This window comes from Toxorhynchites rutilus, chromosome 1 (genome assembly GCF_029784135.1).
Source record: "Toxorhynchites rutilus septentrionalis strain SRP chromosome 1, ASM2978413v1, whole genome shotgun sequence".
NCBI classification, from domain to species: domain Eukaryota; kingdom Metazoa; phylum Arthropoda; class Insecta; order Diptera; family Culicidae; genus Toxorhynchites; species Toxorhynchites rutilus.
In genome coordinates this window covers 23758698-23776716 of record NC_073744.1, presented here as the reverse complement: position 1 = coordinate 23776716, position 18019 = coordinate 23758698, and the positions used below count along the sequence as shown (strand labels likewise).

The 18019-nt window shown below is 38.1% G+C and overlaps 1 protein-coding gene across 9 annotated transcripts in view; it reads right to left on the bottom strand.

Annotated features, from left to right (window-relative positions):
- Nucleotides 1–18019, bottom strand: part of LOC129763542 (uncharacterized) — a 350843-nt gene that overhangs the window by 124973 nt on the left and 207851 nt on the right. Inside the window, exon 1 of one of the 9 annotated variants that reach the window (XM_055762724.1) lies at nt 1620–2811. The exons of 5 other annotated variants lie outside the window; for them this stretch is intronic. Coding sequence is in view for 1 of the 4 variants with exons in the window: in XM_055762727.1 (XP_055618702.1) it covers nt 2041–2137 (97 nt within the window). In the remaining 3 variants the exon portion in view is untranslated. Of the gene's footprint in view, nt 1–1619; nt 2812–18019 lie in introns of those variants that run through there. 3 more of the 9 variants (XM_055762723.1, XM_055762725.1, XM_055762727.1) reach the window with 3 other exon arrangements.

The following is an 18019-nucleotide window of genomic DNA, read 5'->3' as shown; positions in this document are numbered from 1 at the left end:
TTCTAAGCCCCTCATATACATTCGAAGTACATGCCAAAATCGAAACTGAGAAAAAAAATCGTTTGATAATTCTTCGTTCACTTATTTTGTCTTAGGCATCATATCGCTTAGGCATATCGTGTACGCCAGATTGAAAAAACTAGTTTCGAAAAAAACGCGTTTGAAGTTCATTGTTATGGCCGTACCAGGTTAGATACCGCATCCACTAAAACGGCTCTAACTCGGTAAACAATGGCATTTTCGATAAGTCCTTTCCAGGGTATATTCTTGAATGCCTAAACAACAGAAATATGAAGGAAAAAAATGATTTTTTTTCAAATTTCTAGACTAGAATAGTGCCTCAATACCACCTGGGTTTCGTCAGCTTCATGGTATTTCCCGAATTTGTTTGGCTGATAAGTATTTACACGCAGGTCCTGGGAGAGAATAATGATGAGGATTGTCCATAGTTTATCGTCGTTGTTTGTAGTAATCATAGTGTTTTTTTTCCTAATTTGTAGCCGCGGAGCAGACTCAATCGATGCAGAATCAGATGGTGGGCGCTACAATAGCCATGTCACAAGCTAATGTGCAATGTAATGTTGTTAATATCACATTTTGAATAATTCAATAAATTACTAAAACTGCATACAATATGTTTAGAGTATGTGTTAAACCAACGTTGGACCGCTGGCTTATACAGGGTAATACTGGCCGGTTTGACATTTGTTTGCCAATGTTATTGCGTAATATGTACGAATAATGCGTATTGCAAAAAATGACTAATCATTGGTAATATTTACCAAAAAATTCGTCATATATACCAATTTTTCCTGAGAGTGTGCAAGGGAGAAACGAATTCATTTTGAGGGAAGTCCCTTCAAAATGCAATGAAGTCCATTTGACGAAGAAGAATGAAATGAGATAGTTGAGTCGTAGAGGGAAATAGCGACTAAACGCCAGACCGACTATTGAGTCATGTTGACGGAGAAACTGCGTGAAGAAGCCAAAAGTCATTTCAAATTGAATACAACGGGGAATTTCTTCATAGTCCGCTGACTATCCTCAGTTGAATATGGCTACGTCGAGCCCTGCTCTCTTGATTTCATATTCAGATTTGTGAATTTTAGGTTCCATATTTCGTTTCTTGATAAGACGAAGATCATGGATACAGAATTTAGATTTGTGTCTTTCAACTGATATTTCTGATATTTCTTTTCCCCACAATGTATTCGTCTTTTTTTTATTTACTTTTGTACTTAGAAAAATGCATTGACCTATTCGAACGCAGTGCCAGTCTAGGCACGATACCAATCATACGACCCTTGTACATATCACGATTATGTCGAACCCATTGAATAACTAACGAACTCTGAACGTTCTCAACAATCCCCCAATCGTTTCCGAATTTCCCCCTGCTAATCTCAATCACGGAAACCACTTAATCCCAGACGAATATAAACGCGAAGGAGGATCACTGCTGCCACAGCGAGAGCATAACTCTAATGTTTTGATTTACTTTCCCACAATAAAGGTCAGGGTGCGCGTAGTATTCGGTGGTCTCACTCTCGTCTTAGGTTAGCAGATGGCGTGGACGCTCGTAATAGTATTCACCCAGTTTAACACCAAATAATATTTACCTTGGCATATTCCGTGTTCTGCTCGATTTGTTGTTGCTGCTACTGCTGCTGCTGATGGAGCGTTCCCTCATTGACGTCTGCTGGCGCCCATCGAAAGTGGCGATAATAAATTAGCGGAGTAATTTTCCCTCTCGTTTCGTTTTGGGAGAGGGGATCATTTGGGAGTTGCTTTGTCACACCACACTGATATTGCTTCTTTTAATGAATTCCACTGGCTCTGGCCAACGCATATGCGCTTTCGTTGGTTCACAAGAGAAGTAATTCATTCACTCATTTATGCATTCATTCCTTTGTATTCGTTTCGTTTCTCTTAGGTTCACCTTCTGTGGCCGTTGCATTCAATTATTCTCTTTGTGATTTTAAACGGTTCCGGAGAATGGAGGAAAGGGGTGTTATTACGGACGCAAACCTTCACAATTACCTCCGATAATTTGGTGATTCCAGTTGAATTTGCTCAATGAACTTTGCCCCACAGACATCGGTTCCGACGGTAAATATGATTCAAAACCACCAAACATATGTTGATCTTGTGTTTTCTCCCGCAAAACTTTTCACTTTTCATCCTCCCTTTCCAGCATCATAACTTTTTCATTCTATATTTTCATTCTTCCACACAAAGTTGCGCACTGATTCCACTCTTTTCCATCGTGATGTTATTATTTTTCCACTTTATTTTCTCCACCCCGGATTCAACCGGAGCATATTCTGCCTCCTCGCAGCCTCCTTCTGCTGCTATTGGTGTTGTTGTTTTCGTTTCCCACTTACGTACCCTTCTGCCACTTTATCACATCATTAACAGCCGCCGCGGCGTAGCGGAACTCAGCAGAAGTGGCTTTGAACTTGATGGCGGCCTCGGCGATCCTTTTTCTCGCAATATCATCATAATACCGTCGTGGCGAGGAGCGTGATGTACATTTTCGGTACGCTTCGTCGGCTTTGTTTTAACGTATTTGATTAAATATAATAAAAAGCATGAGCAACAGAGGTTCGTTTTATATCAAACAAAACATTTTGGCCTGAATGGCGCTTTATCGTTTCACGTTCTACCGCGGATAGGATAGCGGATACAGTCATAAACACACGTACGATGGCGATTTTACAACAAAATTCTCGGCACTAGAACAAAACCCGATTACGACAACCACTGGCGCGTTTCGAACCAAACTGACTACCCCCGAGGTCGAACGAAGTCTCGAACGGTGCCTTCCGCCGCGCGTGGTCTGTTTGGTACCGAGAGGGAAGGGGCTTCTCTAGTCTACCCGTGGTGTGGTACACACACGCGGGCAGTAGGTTTAAGTGAGTGCGAGAAGCACTTAAAATTTGTGAACACATATACATGCGCTGTACATGTGCGCCGGAAAGGGAGAGCGATATAAACAAGCGGCAGCTGTCGGACTTTTGCTGGATAGGGGTGATCGCTTGGGTGCCTATCTGAAGGCATCGCATGAAGATGGCTGTTGATCAGCTGATGGGTTTCGAGTAGCGAAACAAACCGAAAAAATAGTTGTCGGCCGTTGCCAGCGGTAAAAATGGTCACCCCTCGTCTAGTGATAAAATTCCTTCATACGATTGATCATTCCCCTATTTACAATCAAACGGTCAACAACGTAATACTCGGTACACCAACACTTAAGCAGAACAAATAGTAATGCCGGTGAGACAGCCGTTACCTGCAGTATCCATACCAGCTGCGCGAGTGACTTCGTCCTTTTTGTGGTGTATTTCCGAAACTGGGTACCAGGATAGAGATTTAATGCCATTCTAGGACATACGCACGCATACAAATTTGTTATCCTGAGTATCAACAATTTGTTTTGTTCACCAATACGCATCCATGCAACTGGGAATGATAAGCTGTGAAGCATGTTTCAGTGTATGATAGAAAAGTAGGTTCGGGTCTCGGACTGAAGTGACCTACGGGAGTTCCAATTAGATATGATAATGCAAAGAAGATTTGAACCAGATCTATACTGAGTGTGTATCGTATTTGATTTTTGAGACGGACTTTCATACAAGTAGGGGGCTATCCACATACCACGTGGACAGAAAAAGCATGATTTCAGACACCTCCTCCCCTCCGTGGAAAAATGTGGACAATCCTTATACCCTTCCCTCTGTTGTCCACGCGGACATTTCTCCAGTTTTTACAAAAAATTAAAAAAATCAATCTACTTTTTCCGCTTAAATTTCATTCCAAGTTTGTTTCTATTTTCTATCCCATGTTTTTTTTATTATAACGATAATCTTATTGATAGTTATGATTTGTTTTGAATACTTGGATTCCTTTCAACAATGTATGTCGTCTATAGCCGACACTCGTACACACAGGTCATTTAAAATTGGCTTCGAGCCTACTAATCAAATAGAAAGTAATTTGTCCCAAAACCGGGATGACACGACTAGATGTGGATATTGTACATTCGTACCAATGGCTTTCGCTTTTACAGGTTCGGCAATACCTGGCGGCTACAGTGAACCTAGTCAAAACAAAACACGTGCAATATCACCGTGATTGATGAATTTGTTGACCTATAACCCCTAATTCTAAAATCATGGTAAATATTGTCCGGAAAAAATCGTGTCGATTCTAAGAAAGAAATAAAAAGCATAATTTTTATAGACATACATTTATTCGATTATAGATGCACCGTTTTGTTCCACAATATTTCAGCATCCTTCAGGCAACTTGAGAATTCCATCCTCTCAGAACTTCTTTGTTCTCTCGTCAAAAATCTGGGCAAGGCGCTTTTTATGCTTATGGAGTGAATTGAATTTCTTACATGAATCTTAACAGTTAATAATATGAAGATGCAATGTCTGGTGAGTACGGCAGATAGAGTCTTAGGCCGAGGACATAGTGTACACGATGCGGGTGCGGGCGCGGACTCGTTTGCGTGAAAGCCTTCAATTTAGATTGTCGATTGAAGTTTTTTTTTAAGAAAAATACGATTTATTTTCAAATCAAATACCTCAAAATTCAACTGTTTACAGAATGGAGATGTGTTATCATATCTAGCATCCTTGTGCTGGGTTGAGTACATCGTTGTACGTTGTACATAGGTGGACCGCATTGTCAAAATTGCTGTTCGGCCATTGTTCGTGAAAAAACAAATTTGTTTACACAACAAATCGTGTTTTTTGGTAACAAATACATTCGTTGGCAAAATAGCTGCTCGCGCTTTACTGTAGCTAGGTAACTTTCTGGATGTCTATTATAACAATTTCCCATAATTGCTTCTATTTTTCAGTTCTCTACAATAAGCGGTCGTATCATAACAGTGCAGAGGGATGTTTTTAGTATATCTTTCCGCTTCTAGCCGCGCAATAAATGCTTTTCTTTCCAAGCAAGATGTACTTCTGTTTGGCTCCCATCGGCGGGGAAAAGAGTACTATCAACTCACGGCGATGGTGACAAAAAATAACGCTGATTGTAGCTCCACTGATTTCGTTCAGGGTGGAGGAGAATGCTGTGCATATACCGGGAAGAAGATTACCAGATCCAGAAGATCTGGAAAGGGAGGTTACATTGGTTTTGCATAGAGGCTAGAGCGAAAGGAGGTTGATTATGATTGCAACAAGTTCGTGTTTACTTTTCAAATTAGTTGTCTTTTGTGTTGCTAATTTGCCATATATTACAGAAAGTAACCAGTTGCGTTGGATTTTAGAGGCGAATGAACTGAAAAGTTTAAAGCATCTTAAATTAAACATCATCATCATTACGTTGGATGTATTAATCAAGGGAAATCCTGAGCCTTGAATTTTGTGTTTTTTGTTTTGTAAACACCGTAGCAGTACTACTGATATTTAAGATGTAAATTAGTTTAAGAGAGTGCATTATTTTTCACGAATATATATTTGCTTATTTTTTCCTTCAGTTATTTTCCTCAGCGAGTTGATATGAAACCATAACCACACAACCAAACAAAAAGTAACTACTTTGAATTTGAATGCTACGTCTCGCTTCTCGTCTCACGTCTTGTCATGAAAGTATCAAGAACAAAACACCTATCGTTCCAGCATCTTGGTTTACATGTGGAATTGAGTGGAATGAAATATCAAAAATCGAGCGAACTGAAGTGATCAGTATGTCATAGCACGCGATGAGCTCCAATTCATCGCTGCGCATCGCATCGCACTGCACCGCGTTTACTATGTCCTCAACATTAGAAGCGCTCTAAAAGCGCTTTTTTTTGCCTTCCACAATTCGCTACAAATATGTATTTTCGTTGCGTTTATGAAACGAATTGCAGATTGAGATGCGTTCTTTCGAATTTTTCCAGTAAAATAAACTGTTATTCCGAAATCCGGTCGGATTTGACATAAGCACAACGTTGCATTCTTTAATCTGATCGAGTCAAATTCTATCGGGTTGTGCAAATGTTCCTCCTTTCGTACAATATGCAAAAGTCGATCTCGTTCGGATGAGATATGTCAAATTCGATGTAGTCCATATATTGTAGCGTAGGCGCTTATGAACGGTATTTTTAGCGAATTTACTAATTCAGGTGTCGTGTCCCGAGGATTAATATAGATAAGTGTATTGATTCGATTGTCATCAGTAGTCAGCGTATTACAAAAATTACAAAAAATAATTCTCGAAAAACTATGAGAGTTCTCGAAAAATAAAAACGAAGCAGTCTTGTCATCAAGTGCTGAAGTTGAACCGAAGCTCGCACATAAGTCGTGATTTTTAATACTGAAAAATCCCAATATTGTTTGTGTTTTGGATGTCTTTATCCTGACGGAATTCGTGGTCCTCTATTACCGATTGGAATAAATTGATCGATTGCAGTTCATGTGCGTTTCTTTCAGAATATACATTTCGGGGAAGAAGTTCAGTCATTTGAAAAAATATGGATGTTTTGCTCGGTCAGGCATACTCAGGGTGAGCGTCAAGTTTAAAAAATCTTATAAATACAGAGCAAATCTCATTCAATTTTGACTACCGTTCTGAATCATATTTCGGACAACATCATATTTCGGACACTTTGTTCTAATATCTTGAATTGCTTAATGCACTGATGATATAACTATAAAATTAATATCACAATTGCTTCTTTAAAGTAATCCCTTGGTTTCACTATCATTTCATATGAGAACTACATTTGAATTATAACATAATCGGTAAAAATCTGACAACACTACTCGATTATCGTTTGTGTTTGACGTTTGCTTAGCGTGAGCACGTAGAATTTACCCGTTCATAAATATTTTAATTTCTCCCGTGTTTCATCAGTTCTCATCGTCGTTAAAAGTTCACTGTGATTGCTTGGTAAATGTTTCGCAGTTGACTATTCAATATAATCAATTGTAATGTAATTTTCGTTCAAAAAATTACAAAATAAAATGTCCGAAATTTGATTTAGTGTCCGAAGTTTGATTCTTATTCGCTTCATTTGAAAAGCATTTCATTCGATGATTTTTTTATGTTTTCAATCAAATAGGTACCAAAGTAGAAAGATTACAAGCATATTGAACTTGCCAACTGGACCGGCATGTAAATAGAATCGAGGGGAATTTCAATGAATTGTTTGATTCGCGTTGATCGAACAATAGGATGAACATAAGGTTTCCTCTGGAAGTTTCGAATTGAGTGCGACAACAGGTATGATATATAATTTAGGAAAATTATTTTTCTGTAATTTAATCAATATTTTTGTCATGCGAAAATAATCTCAATTTTTATAACATCTCAAATAACATTCGAATGCCCCTTGGAACAAATGTTCAAATCGAATAGGACGTCAATTGTTTACCAGATAAAATGTCGTCCAGTTAAGGCAGGACCAGTTATCGAACGATTACTCTATTTTTTATATTTCTTATTGAAAGGGTGTTTCACGTTATTTTTTCACGTAGGATTACGTCGTGACAAAATCGTAATCGTGCATCCAGGGCGTAGCGTGACTGGGTAACACCAGGGGCGGTTATGTTGAGTGTCACCCCTCTACACCTCCACTCCAAATCCAGTCTTTGTTTTCATTCTCTAATGAAAAATTAAATTTATAAATTTGTAAATTTATAAATTATCAGTTTAAGGATTGAATAGAAAAGAAGATTGAAAAATTTATATATAAATATATAAAATGTGTATAATATATTTTGTGGGCTAAGAAAGTTACCTAATAAGAAATCGTCAATGGACGTCAAATCGCACGATCTAGGCGGTCAATTTACTGCTCCTAAACGAGAGATGTATTGCTCATCAAATTTGTTTCGCAATAGGTCAATCTTTCGTGTGATGTGTGCCATCTTGTTGGAACTACATGTCGACCAGATTTAGATTTTGAGCATTGATTTTGAAAAAAAAATTAATGAAATGATTTGCAAGCTTTGATCGTTTGTAAATCGTTCCGTAATGAAACGGCTATAAACACTAAACAATATTAATGTTGACAAATGACACGAATCACGCGCGATCTGTCAAACACAAATACCAAAAAAAAAATCACCCGTTATTAGATAAACCGCAGATAAATCGCAAAATCTTCACCCTTCTCGACTTAACAGCAGCAAATTGTTCGAACATATCGTTAAAGTCAATAAAACCAATTCATTCAAGACGTTGAGTCCCGTGTCGATCGGTGACAAAAAAGACTCATTCACTTTCTCTTTTTTTCCAGCCCTTTCAAATCGTTAGTAATAGCTCCAAGCTCACTGTAAGATTCGGAAGTGTTGCATGGAAGTTCAATTTCACGATGAACAGAGTAATGACATTGTCTTGGTTAATTCCAGCGGCCATCAAATGTCCACGAAATCTTGTTATCTCTAGAAACTACTCGCTTTTCGAAACTTCGTTGTAAAAATTTGCCATTTGCTAACACGTGTCTTGCCTGAGTTGCTTTTAAAATTTCGGTTACTTCTTGGACGCTCTTGTAATTCTCACTGAAAACGATCAATGTTCTTTGCTGCAGCTAGAAAAGTTACCAGCATGTTGTCACCTCAGATTGCTGTCAGAACCATTCATCGCTACCGATTAGGAACCGTGGCATTACTAGCTTCACTGCCACCGTAAGCAGCATTTCCAGTGTGTTTCTCGAGGTTGCCCGGGCCTTGAAAGCAGATCTACGCTTCATAAAATAAGCCGTCTTTGCCAATTGGTTCTGGAATCTTTCTACCACTTCAACTCTCACCATCCGTTCGAAGAATACCGATCCATGTAACAAACGATTCTTTTCAAGGTCACAATGTGGAATATTGAATTAGTAAAGTTTACGAATTTCTGAACAATTGAAGGAATTTTCAAAATAATTTTCTCGAACGTTCACAGTCCTACGCCAAGCTTCCGTTCGTGCCCTTATGCTTTTTAGTCCCCGAATCACAGGAGACCTGAATGAAGGAGTTCCAAGATTGTAAGTTCCAAGAGTTAGAAGAAGCCTGTGGAGCCAGTGCTGACTATGTGTTGGCACCCAAGCGCCAAATTTTAATGGCTCCCATGGCCACAGGGTTAGCGTCTCAATGTCATGATTGCAGATTTGGATTCTAATCTTGTTCTGGCAGAAAGTATGGAGCAGACTACACTACAATAGATCAAACTAATGGTTGCAGTGTTACAATGCTCCTACAGAAGAATGAAGTTGACTCATTCTGATTCTCATTCAGTCAGTTTGGACTTGTACAAAAAACAAAACCTCAAATGATGCCAAGAAGGGATTAAACAAAACCTGGGGCCTTGTTAGGCTGCTCCACACAACCACGCTATCCACACATTGGTGATGTCGTACCAATGCGCGAGAATATTACATTAGTTTATAAAATGAAATTAGATCTCCGGAAATTATACATCAGCAAGCCGTGGAATAAAGGTGACGTATAATTTTCATCAAAACGAATATTGCAGATTTTCTTCGTGATTTTTTTTTCTTGTAGGTCATTTCAGTGTTTTGAAGACTATTTCTCGAAGAAGTTGTGAAGTTATTGGAGCCATTTGTTTAGCGAGTGGAATTCCCCGAAGAAGATATACGAATTTTGAATTTTCAAGTGTTTTTCGGTGTGTGTGAAGCTTCCCGCTGTATTGAACCTTGGTGCAGGATTTCTGAAGATTCCCTGCCTCTGGAAAATATAAAACAGCTAAGTTTTTGTTTTGTGTTACTTAATTAATTAATTAATTTTATTTTATTTTTTTTTATATATACAAAAATAATAGTTTTATTTTCTGTGAGTGTTAGGCATTTTATGCTCTCTCTGCTCTCATTTTTATTACACAATTCTATCCAAATGGAGGGGAACGAACCCTCCGATGTTGATATGAGCATCGTAGCTTCTCCTAGTAATTGTTTTTCTGAAGTTCGTCCTTCGAAGAAAAATAAAAAACAATCACAGTTAAATTCGACACAGCCAACAATTGATTCTGTTTCACTCAGTTCGGTTCAAAATCTAATTAATTCTCCTCAACATCCAATCATTGAGAATATTCCTCCCAAGAATCTTTCTCGAATACGACAATACCAGAACGTTTCGGGTTCATCGAAAAATCGTTGGGTGGTATTCTTCCGTCCCAAAGGGAAACCGTTAAGAGTGACCTAAATTTGTAAAGACTTGAAATCTAATTACTCAAGTGTCTTGGAGATTACAAAAGTTAATAAAGACAAACTTCGTGTTGTGCTCTCGGATTGTAAAGACGCTAACGCAGTTGTAAATAATTCTTTGTTCACTGCTGAATATCGAGTGTATATTCCGGCACACATTGTTGAAATCGATGGTGTGGTTTCGGAAAAATCTCTCCAACTAGCAGATTTCGAAAAAGCAGAGGGTATTTTTCATGATGTAAAACTTCCTCATGTGAAAATTTTAGAAGTTCGATCGCTGAATTCATTTATAATTGATGGCAACGAGAAGAAATATTTCCCATCTGGTTCTTTTAGAATCACCTTCGAGGGCACAGCTCTTCCAAATTATGTGCTCATTGATAAGCTTCGTCTTCCAGTTCGATTATTTACTCCCAAAATAATGTCATGCACTAATTGCAAACAGTTAGGTCACACTAAAACCTTCTGTTGCAATAAAATTAAATGTTCTAAGTGTGGAGTCGATCATGATGAAAGTATTTGCAACAAGGATGCCGATAAATGCATTCTTTGTGGAGGTGTTCCTCACACAGTTAAAGACTGTCCAAAATACAAATCCCGTTCAATTAAACTTAAACAGTCACTTAAAGATCGTTCTAAGCGATCCTTTGCTGATATACTCAAGGCAGCTCAGGTATCCGAGATTTCAGAAAATCGTTTCTCTGCTTTATCAGAGGATGATGAATCGGATACTACTTTCGATCCAATAATCGCGGGAAGAACCAGGAAGAGAAAAAATACTTCCTCCTCCAAGCTAAAAAAAGAGGATTATCCTCTAATCAACCAGAAGCTTCTTCTCATTTTTCTGCTCCTTCAAACAGTAACCCTCCTGGTTGTGGGGCCTCTAACTATGACGTTCATTTCCCTGAATTGTCAAGTCATCCCAGATTTGCTTCTCGATCGGTTCCTGAACCCCAATCATTTTCAGGAGGTATTTGCTTTTCTTCAATTGTTAGATGGATCTTTGATATTTTCGGAATTTCAGATTCATTGAAATGTCTCATTTCTGCTTGGCTTCCTACTATCAGTCAGTTAGCTAAACAAATGGTTGCAAAGTGGCCCCTCCTCTCCTTCATTAATTTCGATGCCTAATTTATTGGATGAGTCAGAGAATTCTACTATTCTACAGTGGAATTGTAGAAGTCTTCTTCCAAAACTTGACTCTTTCAAGCAAATGCTCCATTTTTTGAATTGCGATGTGTTTGCTCTATCTGAAACATGGCTTCGTTCGGACAATATATTAAACATCCATGATTTCAATATTATTCGTTTAGACCGTGATGATTCCTATGGAGGAGTTCTCATAGGTATTAGAAAATGTTATCCATTTTACAGGATTCCCCTGCCTTTAGTCACAGGAATTGAAATTCTTGCGTGTCAGGCACGCATCAAGGGTAGAGATTTGTGCATTGCTTCTATTTATATTCCACCAAGTACAATGCTTAATTATCGAAACCTTGTGAATATAATTGAGCTTCTTCCACAACCTCATCTTATTTTGGGAGATTTCAACTCACATGGCATTGGCTGGGGTGAATCTTTTGATGATCGAAGAGCTAATTCTATTTATGATCTTTGCGATGATTTCAACATGACAATTTTAAATACAGGTGATATAACAAGAATTGCTCCTTCATCAGGCCGCGCAAGTCGCTTAGATTTATCCCTTTGTTCTTCCTCTTTATCATTAGATTGTCATTGGAAGGTTATCCAAGATCCACATGGAAGTGATCATTTGCCGATCACCGTTTCTATTTCAAATTATTCTAAATCGTCTGAAACTATAAATGTTCAGCATGATTTATCTAGAAACATTGATTGGAAGAGATATTCTTCAATTATTTCAGAATCAGTGGCATTAGTTAATGAGTTACCCCCGTTAGAAGAATATAATTTTCTAGCTGGTTTAATTCATGACAGTGCTATTAATGCCCAAACGAAACGTTTTCCTGGGAATTCGTTTCGCAGACGTTCTCCTAATCTGTGGTGGGATCAAGATTGTACAAATCTCTATAAAGAAAAATCGAATGCTTTCAAGAATTGGCGTAAATCAGGCTCCTGCGAACGTTACGACAATTACATTTATCTGGAGCGTAAATTCAAAAGCTTCATAAAAGCCAAAAAGAGAGGCTATTGGCGTAATTTTGTGAATGGGCTTTCCCGAGAGTCTTCCTTGAGCACTCTTGGGAGAGTTGCCAGACAAATGAGAAATTCAACTCATTCAAATGAACAAGTTGAATATTCTGAAAGGTGGATCTTTGACTTTGCCAAGAAGATATGTCCAGACTCAGCACCTGCTCCACCTCCCTTCTTGGAGACATCTGATGATATTGCGCCTCCGTTCAGTATGGCTGAATTTTCGTTTGCACTTCTGTCATGTAACAATTCGGCGCCGGGGTTAGATAGGATCAAATTCAACTTATTGAAAAATCTACCTGATAATGCTGTAGCGCTGCACTGATTTTAGTATTGTTGAGCCCCTCGTTTCTATGAGTATGAACGTCAGTTTCAACACAACTCCCGTGTGTAGAATCTGAGTGTCTTTTCATATGTGTATGTTTCGGATGAACTGCAAAGCGAATGCTTTTCCCCTTTCCGATTTCACTGCTAGCTATAATTGAGTGCCAGATGTAACTCGACGGCTCAATTTAGCCAAGACACGTCTCAGAAAATGTCTTAGACACTCGTGTGAGTTTTTTCTAAGAAATTCACGCTTCCTTAACCGGGAGAGTTTTTGGCGGGTTTTCTTGGTATTTGAATTCGGAATCCGGCGAGCGACTCGATTTAAGCTGCGCTCGGGAGATTAAAGATAATCGCCCGAAAAGGTTTGAAAAGTGGACAGATGTAGGCAAGGGGGTTGAGGGTAAGACTACGTATTATTAATATCGTTAATAATTGCGTAGTTCCGGTCCTTTTGATCATTGCGCTGATCTGAGGACTTCGAAGAAATATTCTTCCATTTCAACTTGGCCCGTGGAAGAGGCAGCAGTGTGTAGTTCCGTTTGTGAAATCGCGAGTAGTTCAAAAGGTAGTTGGTACTTTTCACGCCATAGTTAGTGTAGCTCATTTGTCTTTTTTTTCTTTGTTTGTTCTTTTTCTTTTGTTTTTTAGTGAGCGCAGTTAGCTCAATTTTAAATTTAAAATTTACTCCTCCAGTGCGTAAAAGTTCAAATTCAATTGGAGGTAAGCATTGGCTTTTTTTTGCAAAATGTGGCTTTATGGTAAATGGCTTGTGTGTGCGCTTTTTATGTGTTGTTTCTAGGTGGCACCACTTCTGACCCCACGGCTACGTTGGAATTGGCCCTCTCCGTCAACACGAGGGCCCCAGCAAAATTCTCGTGCTCCCGGCGGCTCGTCATCAGCGGAAGTTCATCGCTCTTCGCCGCCATACCACGTAAATCCATGGTAGTGAGTACCCATTTTTATTTTCCTTTTAACATGCGCATGTAGGGAAATAATACTCAACACGCTAATAATGAGAGGTGCGCTATAGAGCGCAAGAACAGAAGCAACACCACACAAAAGTACACACACAATAGCCATTGAATGTGAGTGAATGGAGAAGCCATAGCAGTATGACTAGAAAGTCAACCGCCATTACCAAATCTTTTTGAATGTGCCTTTAGTGTAGTGAGCTAATTGCTATGTCTGCAAATCCAATGATTTGATGTTCGAGTCTGGAGTTAGATTAAATTTTTCTGTTATATTGTAAATGAGTTGAATTAGTTTTTTGTCGTCACGCTGTTTTCCTGTAATAAATGTTGAGTTGTTTTTTTTATAGTCTGAGTTATTTACTGGCTAGCGGTGTGGCCTAAGTACCGGCAACTGATTTTTTGTTGTTGTAAAGGTCTTGAGTCTGCAAAGAGACTCCTTTTTGTTGCAGTTAGTTGAACTCCTACACTCCGAAGCGAGCTTCGTTGTGGACAATATTTTCGTTAATGGGTCCAGTGAGGAAAATTTGCTGAAATTTGTGGTCTGGGGATCGGCCCACGCACTCTCGGGCTTTAATCTTGTCCTCTGGACAAGCGGTGTTCGGGTACACTTTACAGCGCAGCTCAAATTGAGAAACAAACCGGGTTTTGGGGGAAGAATGAAAAACCCGCCCTGGGAGTTCGATTCTCATTGGCCGGGCAACCAAAAACACGGCGGTTGGCCTCTCTTACGGGAGTGGCGCTTAAGCCAACTGCTTGACTGCGCAGAGCCCCGGTTAGGAAGGACTCACACGCCTAGAAGGCGTGTCGGGTTACAATGCGAAGAAACGTTTGTTAAAATTGTTCAATGTTTTTCTTGAGCAGAACGTTGTTCCGCATGAGTGGCGACAGATTAAAGTTATAGCTATTCTGAAAACTGGTAAACCTGCGTCTGATTATAATTCTTATAGACCAATTGCAATGCTCTCTTGCATTCGAAAATTATTAGAGAAAATGATTCTATGTCGCTTAGACAGCTGGATAGAATCCAACAACCTCCTCTCACCTTCGCAGTTCGGGTTTCGTAGAGGTAAAGGAACTAATGATTGTCTTGCTCTGCTTTCATCAGAGGTTGACATAGCCTTGTGTAGTAAGCAACAAATGGCATCAGTGTTCCTAGATATCAAGGGTGCGTTTGATTCAGTTTCCATTGAGGTTCTTTTTGAAAAACTTCATCTAAATGGGTTTTCTCCAAAATTAAATAGTTTTTTGTTTAACCTAATGCGTGAAAAACATATGAGTTTTTCCCATGGTTCTTCGTCAGTTTTACGGATTAGCTACATGGGCCTTCCTCAAGGCTCAGGTCTTAGTCCAATCCTTTACAACTTTTATGTAAATGACATCGATGTTTGTTTATCAGGAAACTGTACTTTGAGACAATATGCAGATGATTGTGTAGTGCCGGTAACAGGCAAAGACAGTATTCATCTGTATAATCCCTTGCAGATTTCTCTTGATAATTTGGTTGAGTGGGCTTGTAAATTGGTAAATTGGTTGTGTTTTCAAGAAAACACCGTCCCGCACAATTGCAACTTAAACTTTTGGATAGAACAATTAGGCACTCGCCGTCATTCAAGTATTTAGGAGTTGTGTTTGATTCTAGAGGCACATGGGGTAAACACATAGGTTACTTGAAACAAAAATGTCAGAAACGAATAAATTTTCTCTGATCCATAACAGGGACTTGGTGGGGGGCGCATCCCGTCGATTTGATTAGGTTGTATAAAACAACCGTTCTATCTGTTATGGAGTATGGAAGTTTTTGCTTCAGGTCCGCTGCCCGTACTCATATTATGCAACTGGAAAGGATCCAATATCGCTGTTTGCGTATTGCTCTAGGATGTATGCAGTCAACACATACAATGAGCCTAGAAATTTTAGCTGGTATCCTTCCTCTTTCTGTGCGCTTTTTCGAGTTATCATTTCGTTTTTTGATACGTTGTGAAACACTCAATCCGATAGTGATAACAAACTTTGAAAAAATGCTAACCTTAGGCACTCAATCTAAGCGAATGTCGCTATATCTTGAATTTCTGACCCTGGAAAGCCCATCTGCTTTACTTGGTTTCCAGACCATTCCTTCAATTTTGATCAATCCTTCTATTAATTTTGACTTGTCAATGAAAGTTTATGTGAGTGGTATTTCCAGTGATCTCCGCCAAATAGTCGTGCCTGCAATTTTCTTGTCAAGGTATAAACATATTGACTCAACCAAAATTTTTTTTACTGATGGATCTAGTCTTAATGGTTCCACAGGTTTTGGGGTATTTAATATTAACTTCTCCATATTCCGTAAGCTTTGTTTACCCTGTTCGGTGTTTGTTGCGGAATTGGCTGCAATATACACTGCATTACAACATATTCAGACCTTGTCCCCTGAACATTTTTACATTTTTTCTGATAGTCTCAGCTCTTTAGAGGCACTTCGTTCGGTAAGGTCTAGATATTCTTCGTATTTCTTGTCTGGAATCCAACATCTTTTAAGTGTTTTGATAAGTAGATCATTTAATATCACTTTTGTATGGATTCCCTCTCATTGTTCGATACCAGGAAATGAAAAAGCTGATCTTCTTGCTAAGAAGGGCGCTACGGAAGGACTGTTATTTCATAGGCCAATTACTTTTGATGAATATCTCCATTTTCCTCGTGAACGTGCACTTCAATGTTGGCAGACAAGTTGGAATGGTAGTGATAAAGGTCGGTGGCTGTATTCTATCATTCCTAAAGTTTCCCTCAAACCATGGTTCAAAGAATATAATTATTCTCGTGATTTCATTCGAGTAGTGTGCAGACTCATGTCTAATCATTATTCCTCGAATGCACATCTTTTTCGAATTAACATCAGTGATAGTAACCTATGTATTTGTGGTACAGGTTACCACGATATTGATCACATTGTATGGTATTGCTCTGAATTTCAAAATAAAAGGTTATCTTTAATAGAAAATTTTCGCAAAAAGGAAATGCCACTCAATGTTTCGATCCGTGACGTTCTGGCTACTCGTAATCTCGATGCAATTATGTTGATTTATTACTTCCTCAAATCCATACACTTTCAAGTATGAGTATGTGTGTATTTTTCTTTTATTTTTGATTATCGTTTACTTCTCCAACTTTTTTGTTTATTGTTATGAATTTTTTTTATTATTTATCAATAATATATGGTTATTAACGTTTTCATTTTTCTTCAACTATTTTACTCAGAACTCAAAAATACTCAGATGCACGCAATTGCAATCTTCAAGGAGGTGGTTTTCTCTATAAAAAATCCTCAAGAAGAAGTCTTAAATAATATTTCATAATGAATTGTTGTATAATTATTTATATTGTTCTATTTCTTGAAAAAATCATAGGGTTTTTATGCCTTTATGAGAAAGAACATTTGCATAGTTCTACTCACAGAGGCTTTTCCCTATACATAAACACGGCTCATTGATGCTTAACGTTGCTGAGCCAGTTGAAAATAAATTAAATTAAAAAGAAAAAAATCTCCGGAAATTGTTTTTTGAGAGTAAAAGAGATTGTATTTTAACTTGAAACCTCTGATGCGTGCTTATTTGCAAAGTGTCTTTTATTTTTCCTTTGATATATATGTTATACACAAACTAGCCTCTCGTTTGAGTAAATGCTGTACCAGTATGTGGTGGATAGCAGATTTAATAAAACGTTTAAGCTCATTTCATGTAATGTATGATGATGTCAAAAAATGTGCAAAATATTTATTTCGGGTACAGCAGTGACGGTCACCACTACAGCATCGTTGGTGGCAACTGATTACCCATGCAGGTCTTTTGAGCAACGTTTCACCCTGCAGTTTTTATAAGTTTCAGCACGTTTCGAATACAACAACGGAATTTTTTATTTGAATATGAATTGCTCGAATGAATGAATGTTTTGATTCGTTGTGAAAATTTCGATTGAGATCTTCGCTTCTATTTGGAGAATGAACGCGAAGCGAACGGAGCTTTTTGTTTTTTGTCTTTATTAGAGAGATTTTCAGCCATAGGCTGGTTCATTTAGGAGGAGAATAGATATTTATTATATTGAGCGTGAATAGAGAGCAGGAATATATTGATTCATCATGAAAAAACTGCAAATTGAAATTCAGTAGGTTCATTATTGAGTCACGATTGGTCATTGAATGTTCTGAACAGCTTTTTTTTATTCATTTGTTCATTTATTCATTCATTTATTCAATTATTAATTTATTTATTTATTAATTTATAATTAATTAATTAATCTATTTATTTATTCATTTATTCATTTATTCATTTATTCATTTATTCATTTATTCATTTATTCATTTATTCATTTATTCATATATTCATTTATTCATTTATTCATTTATTCAATTATTCATTTA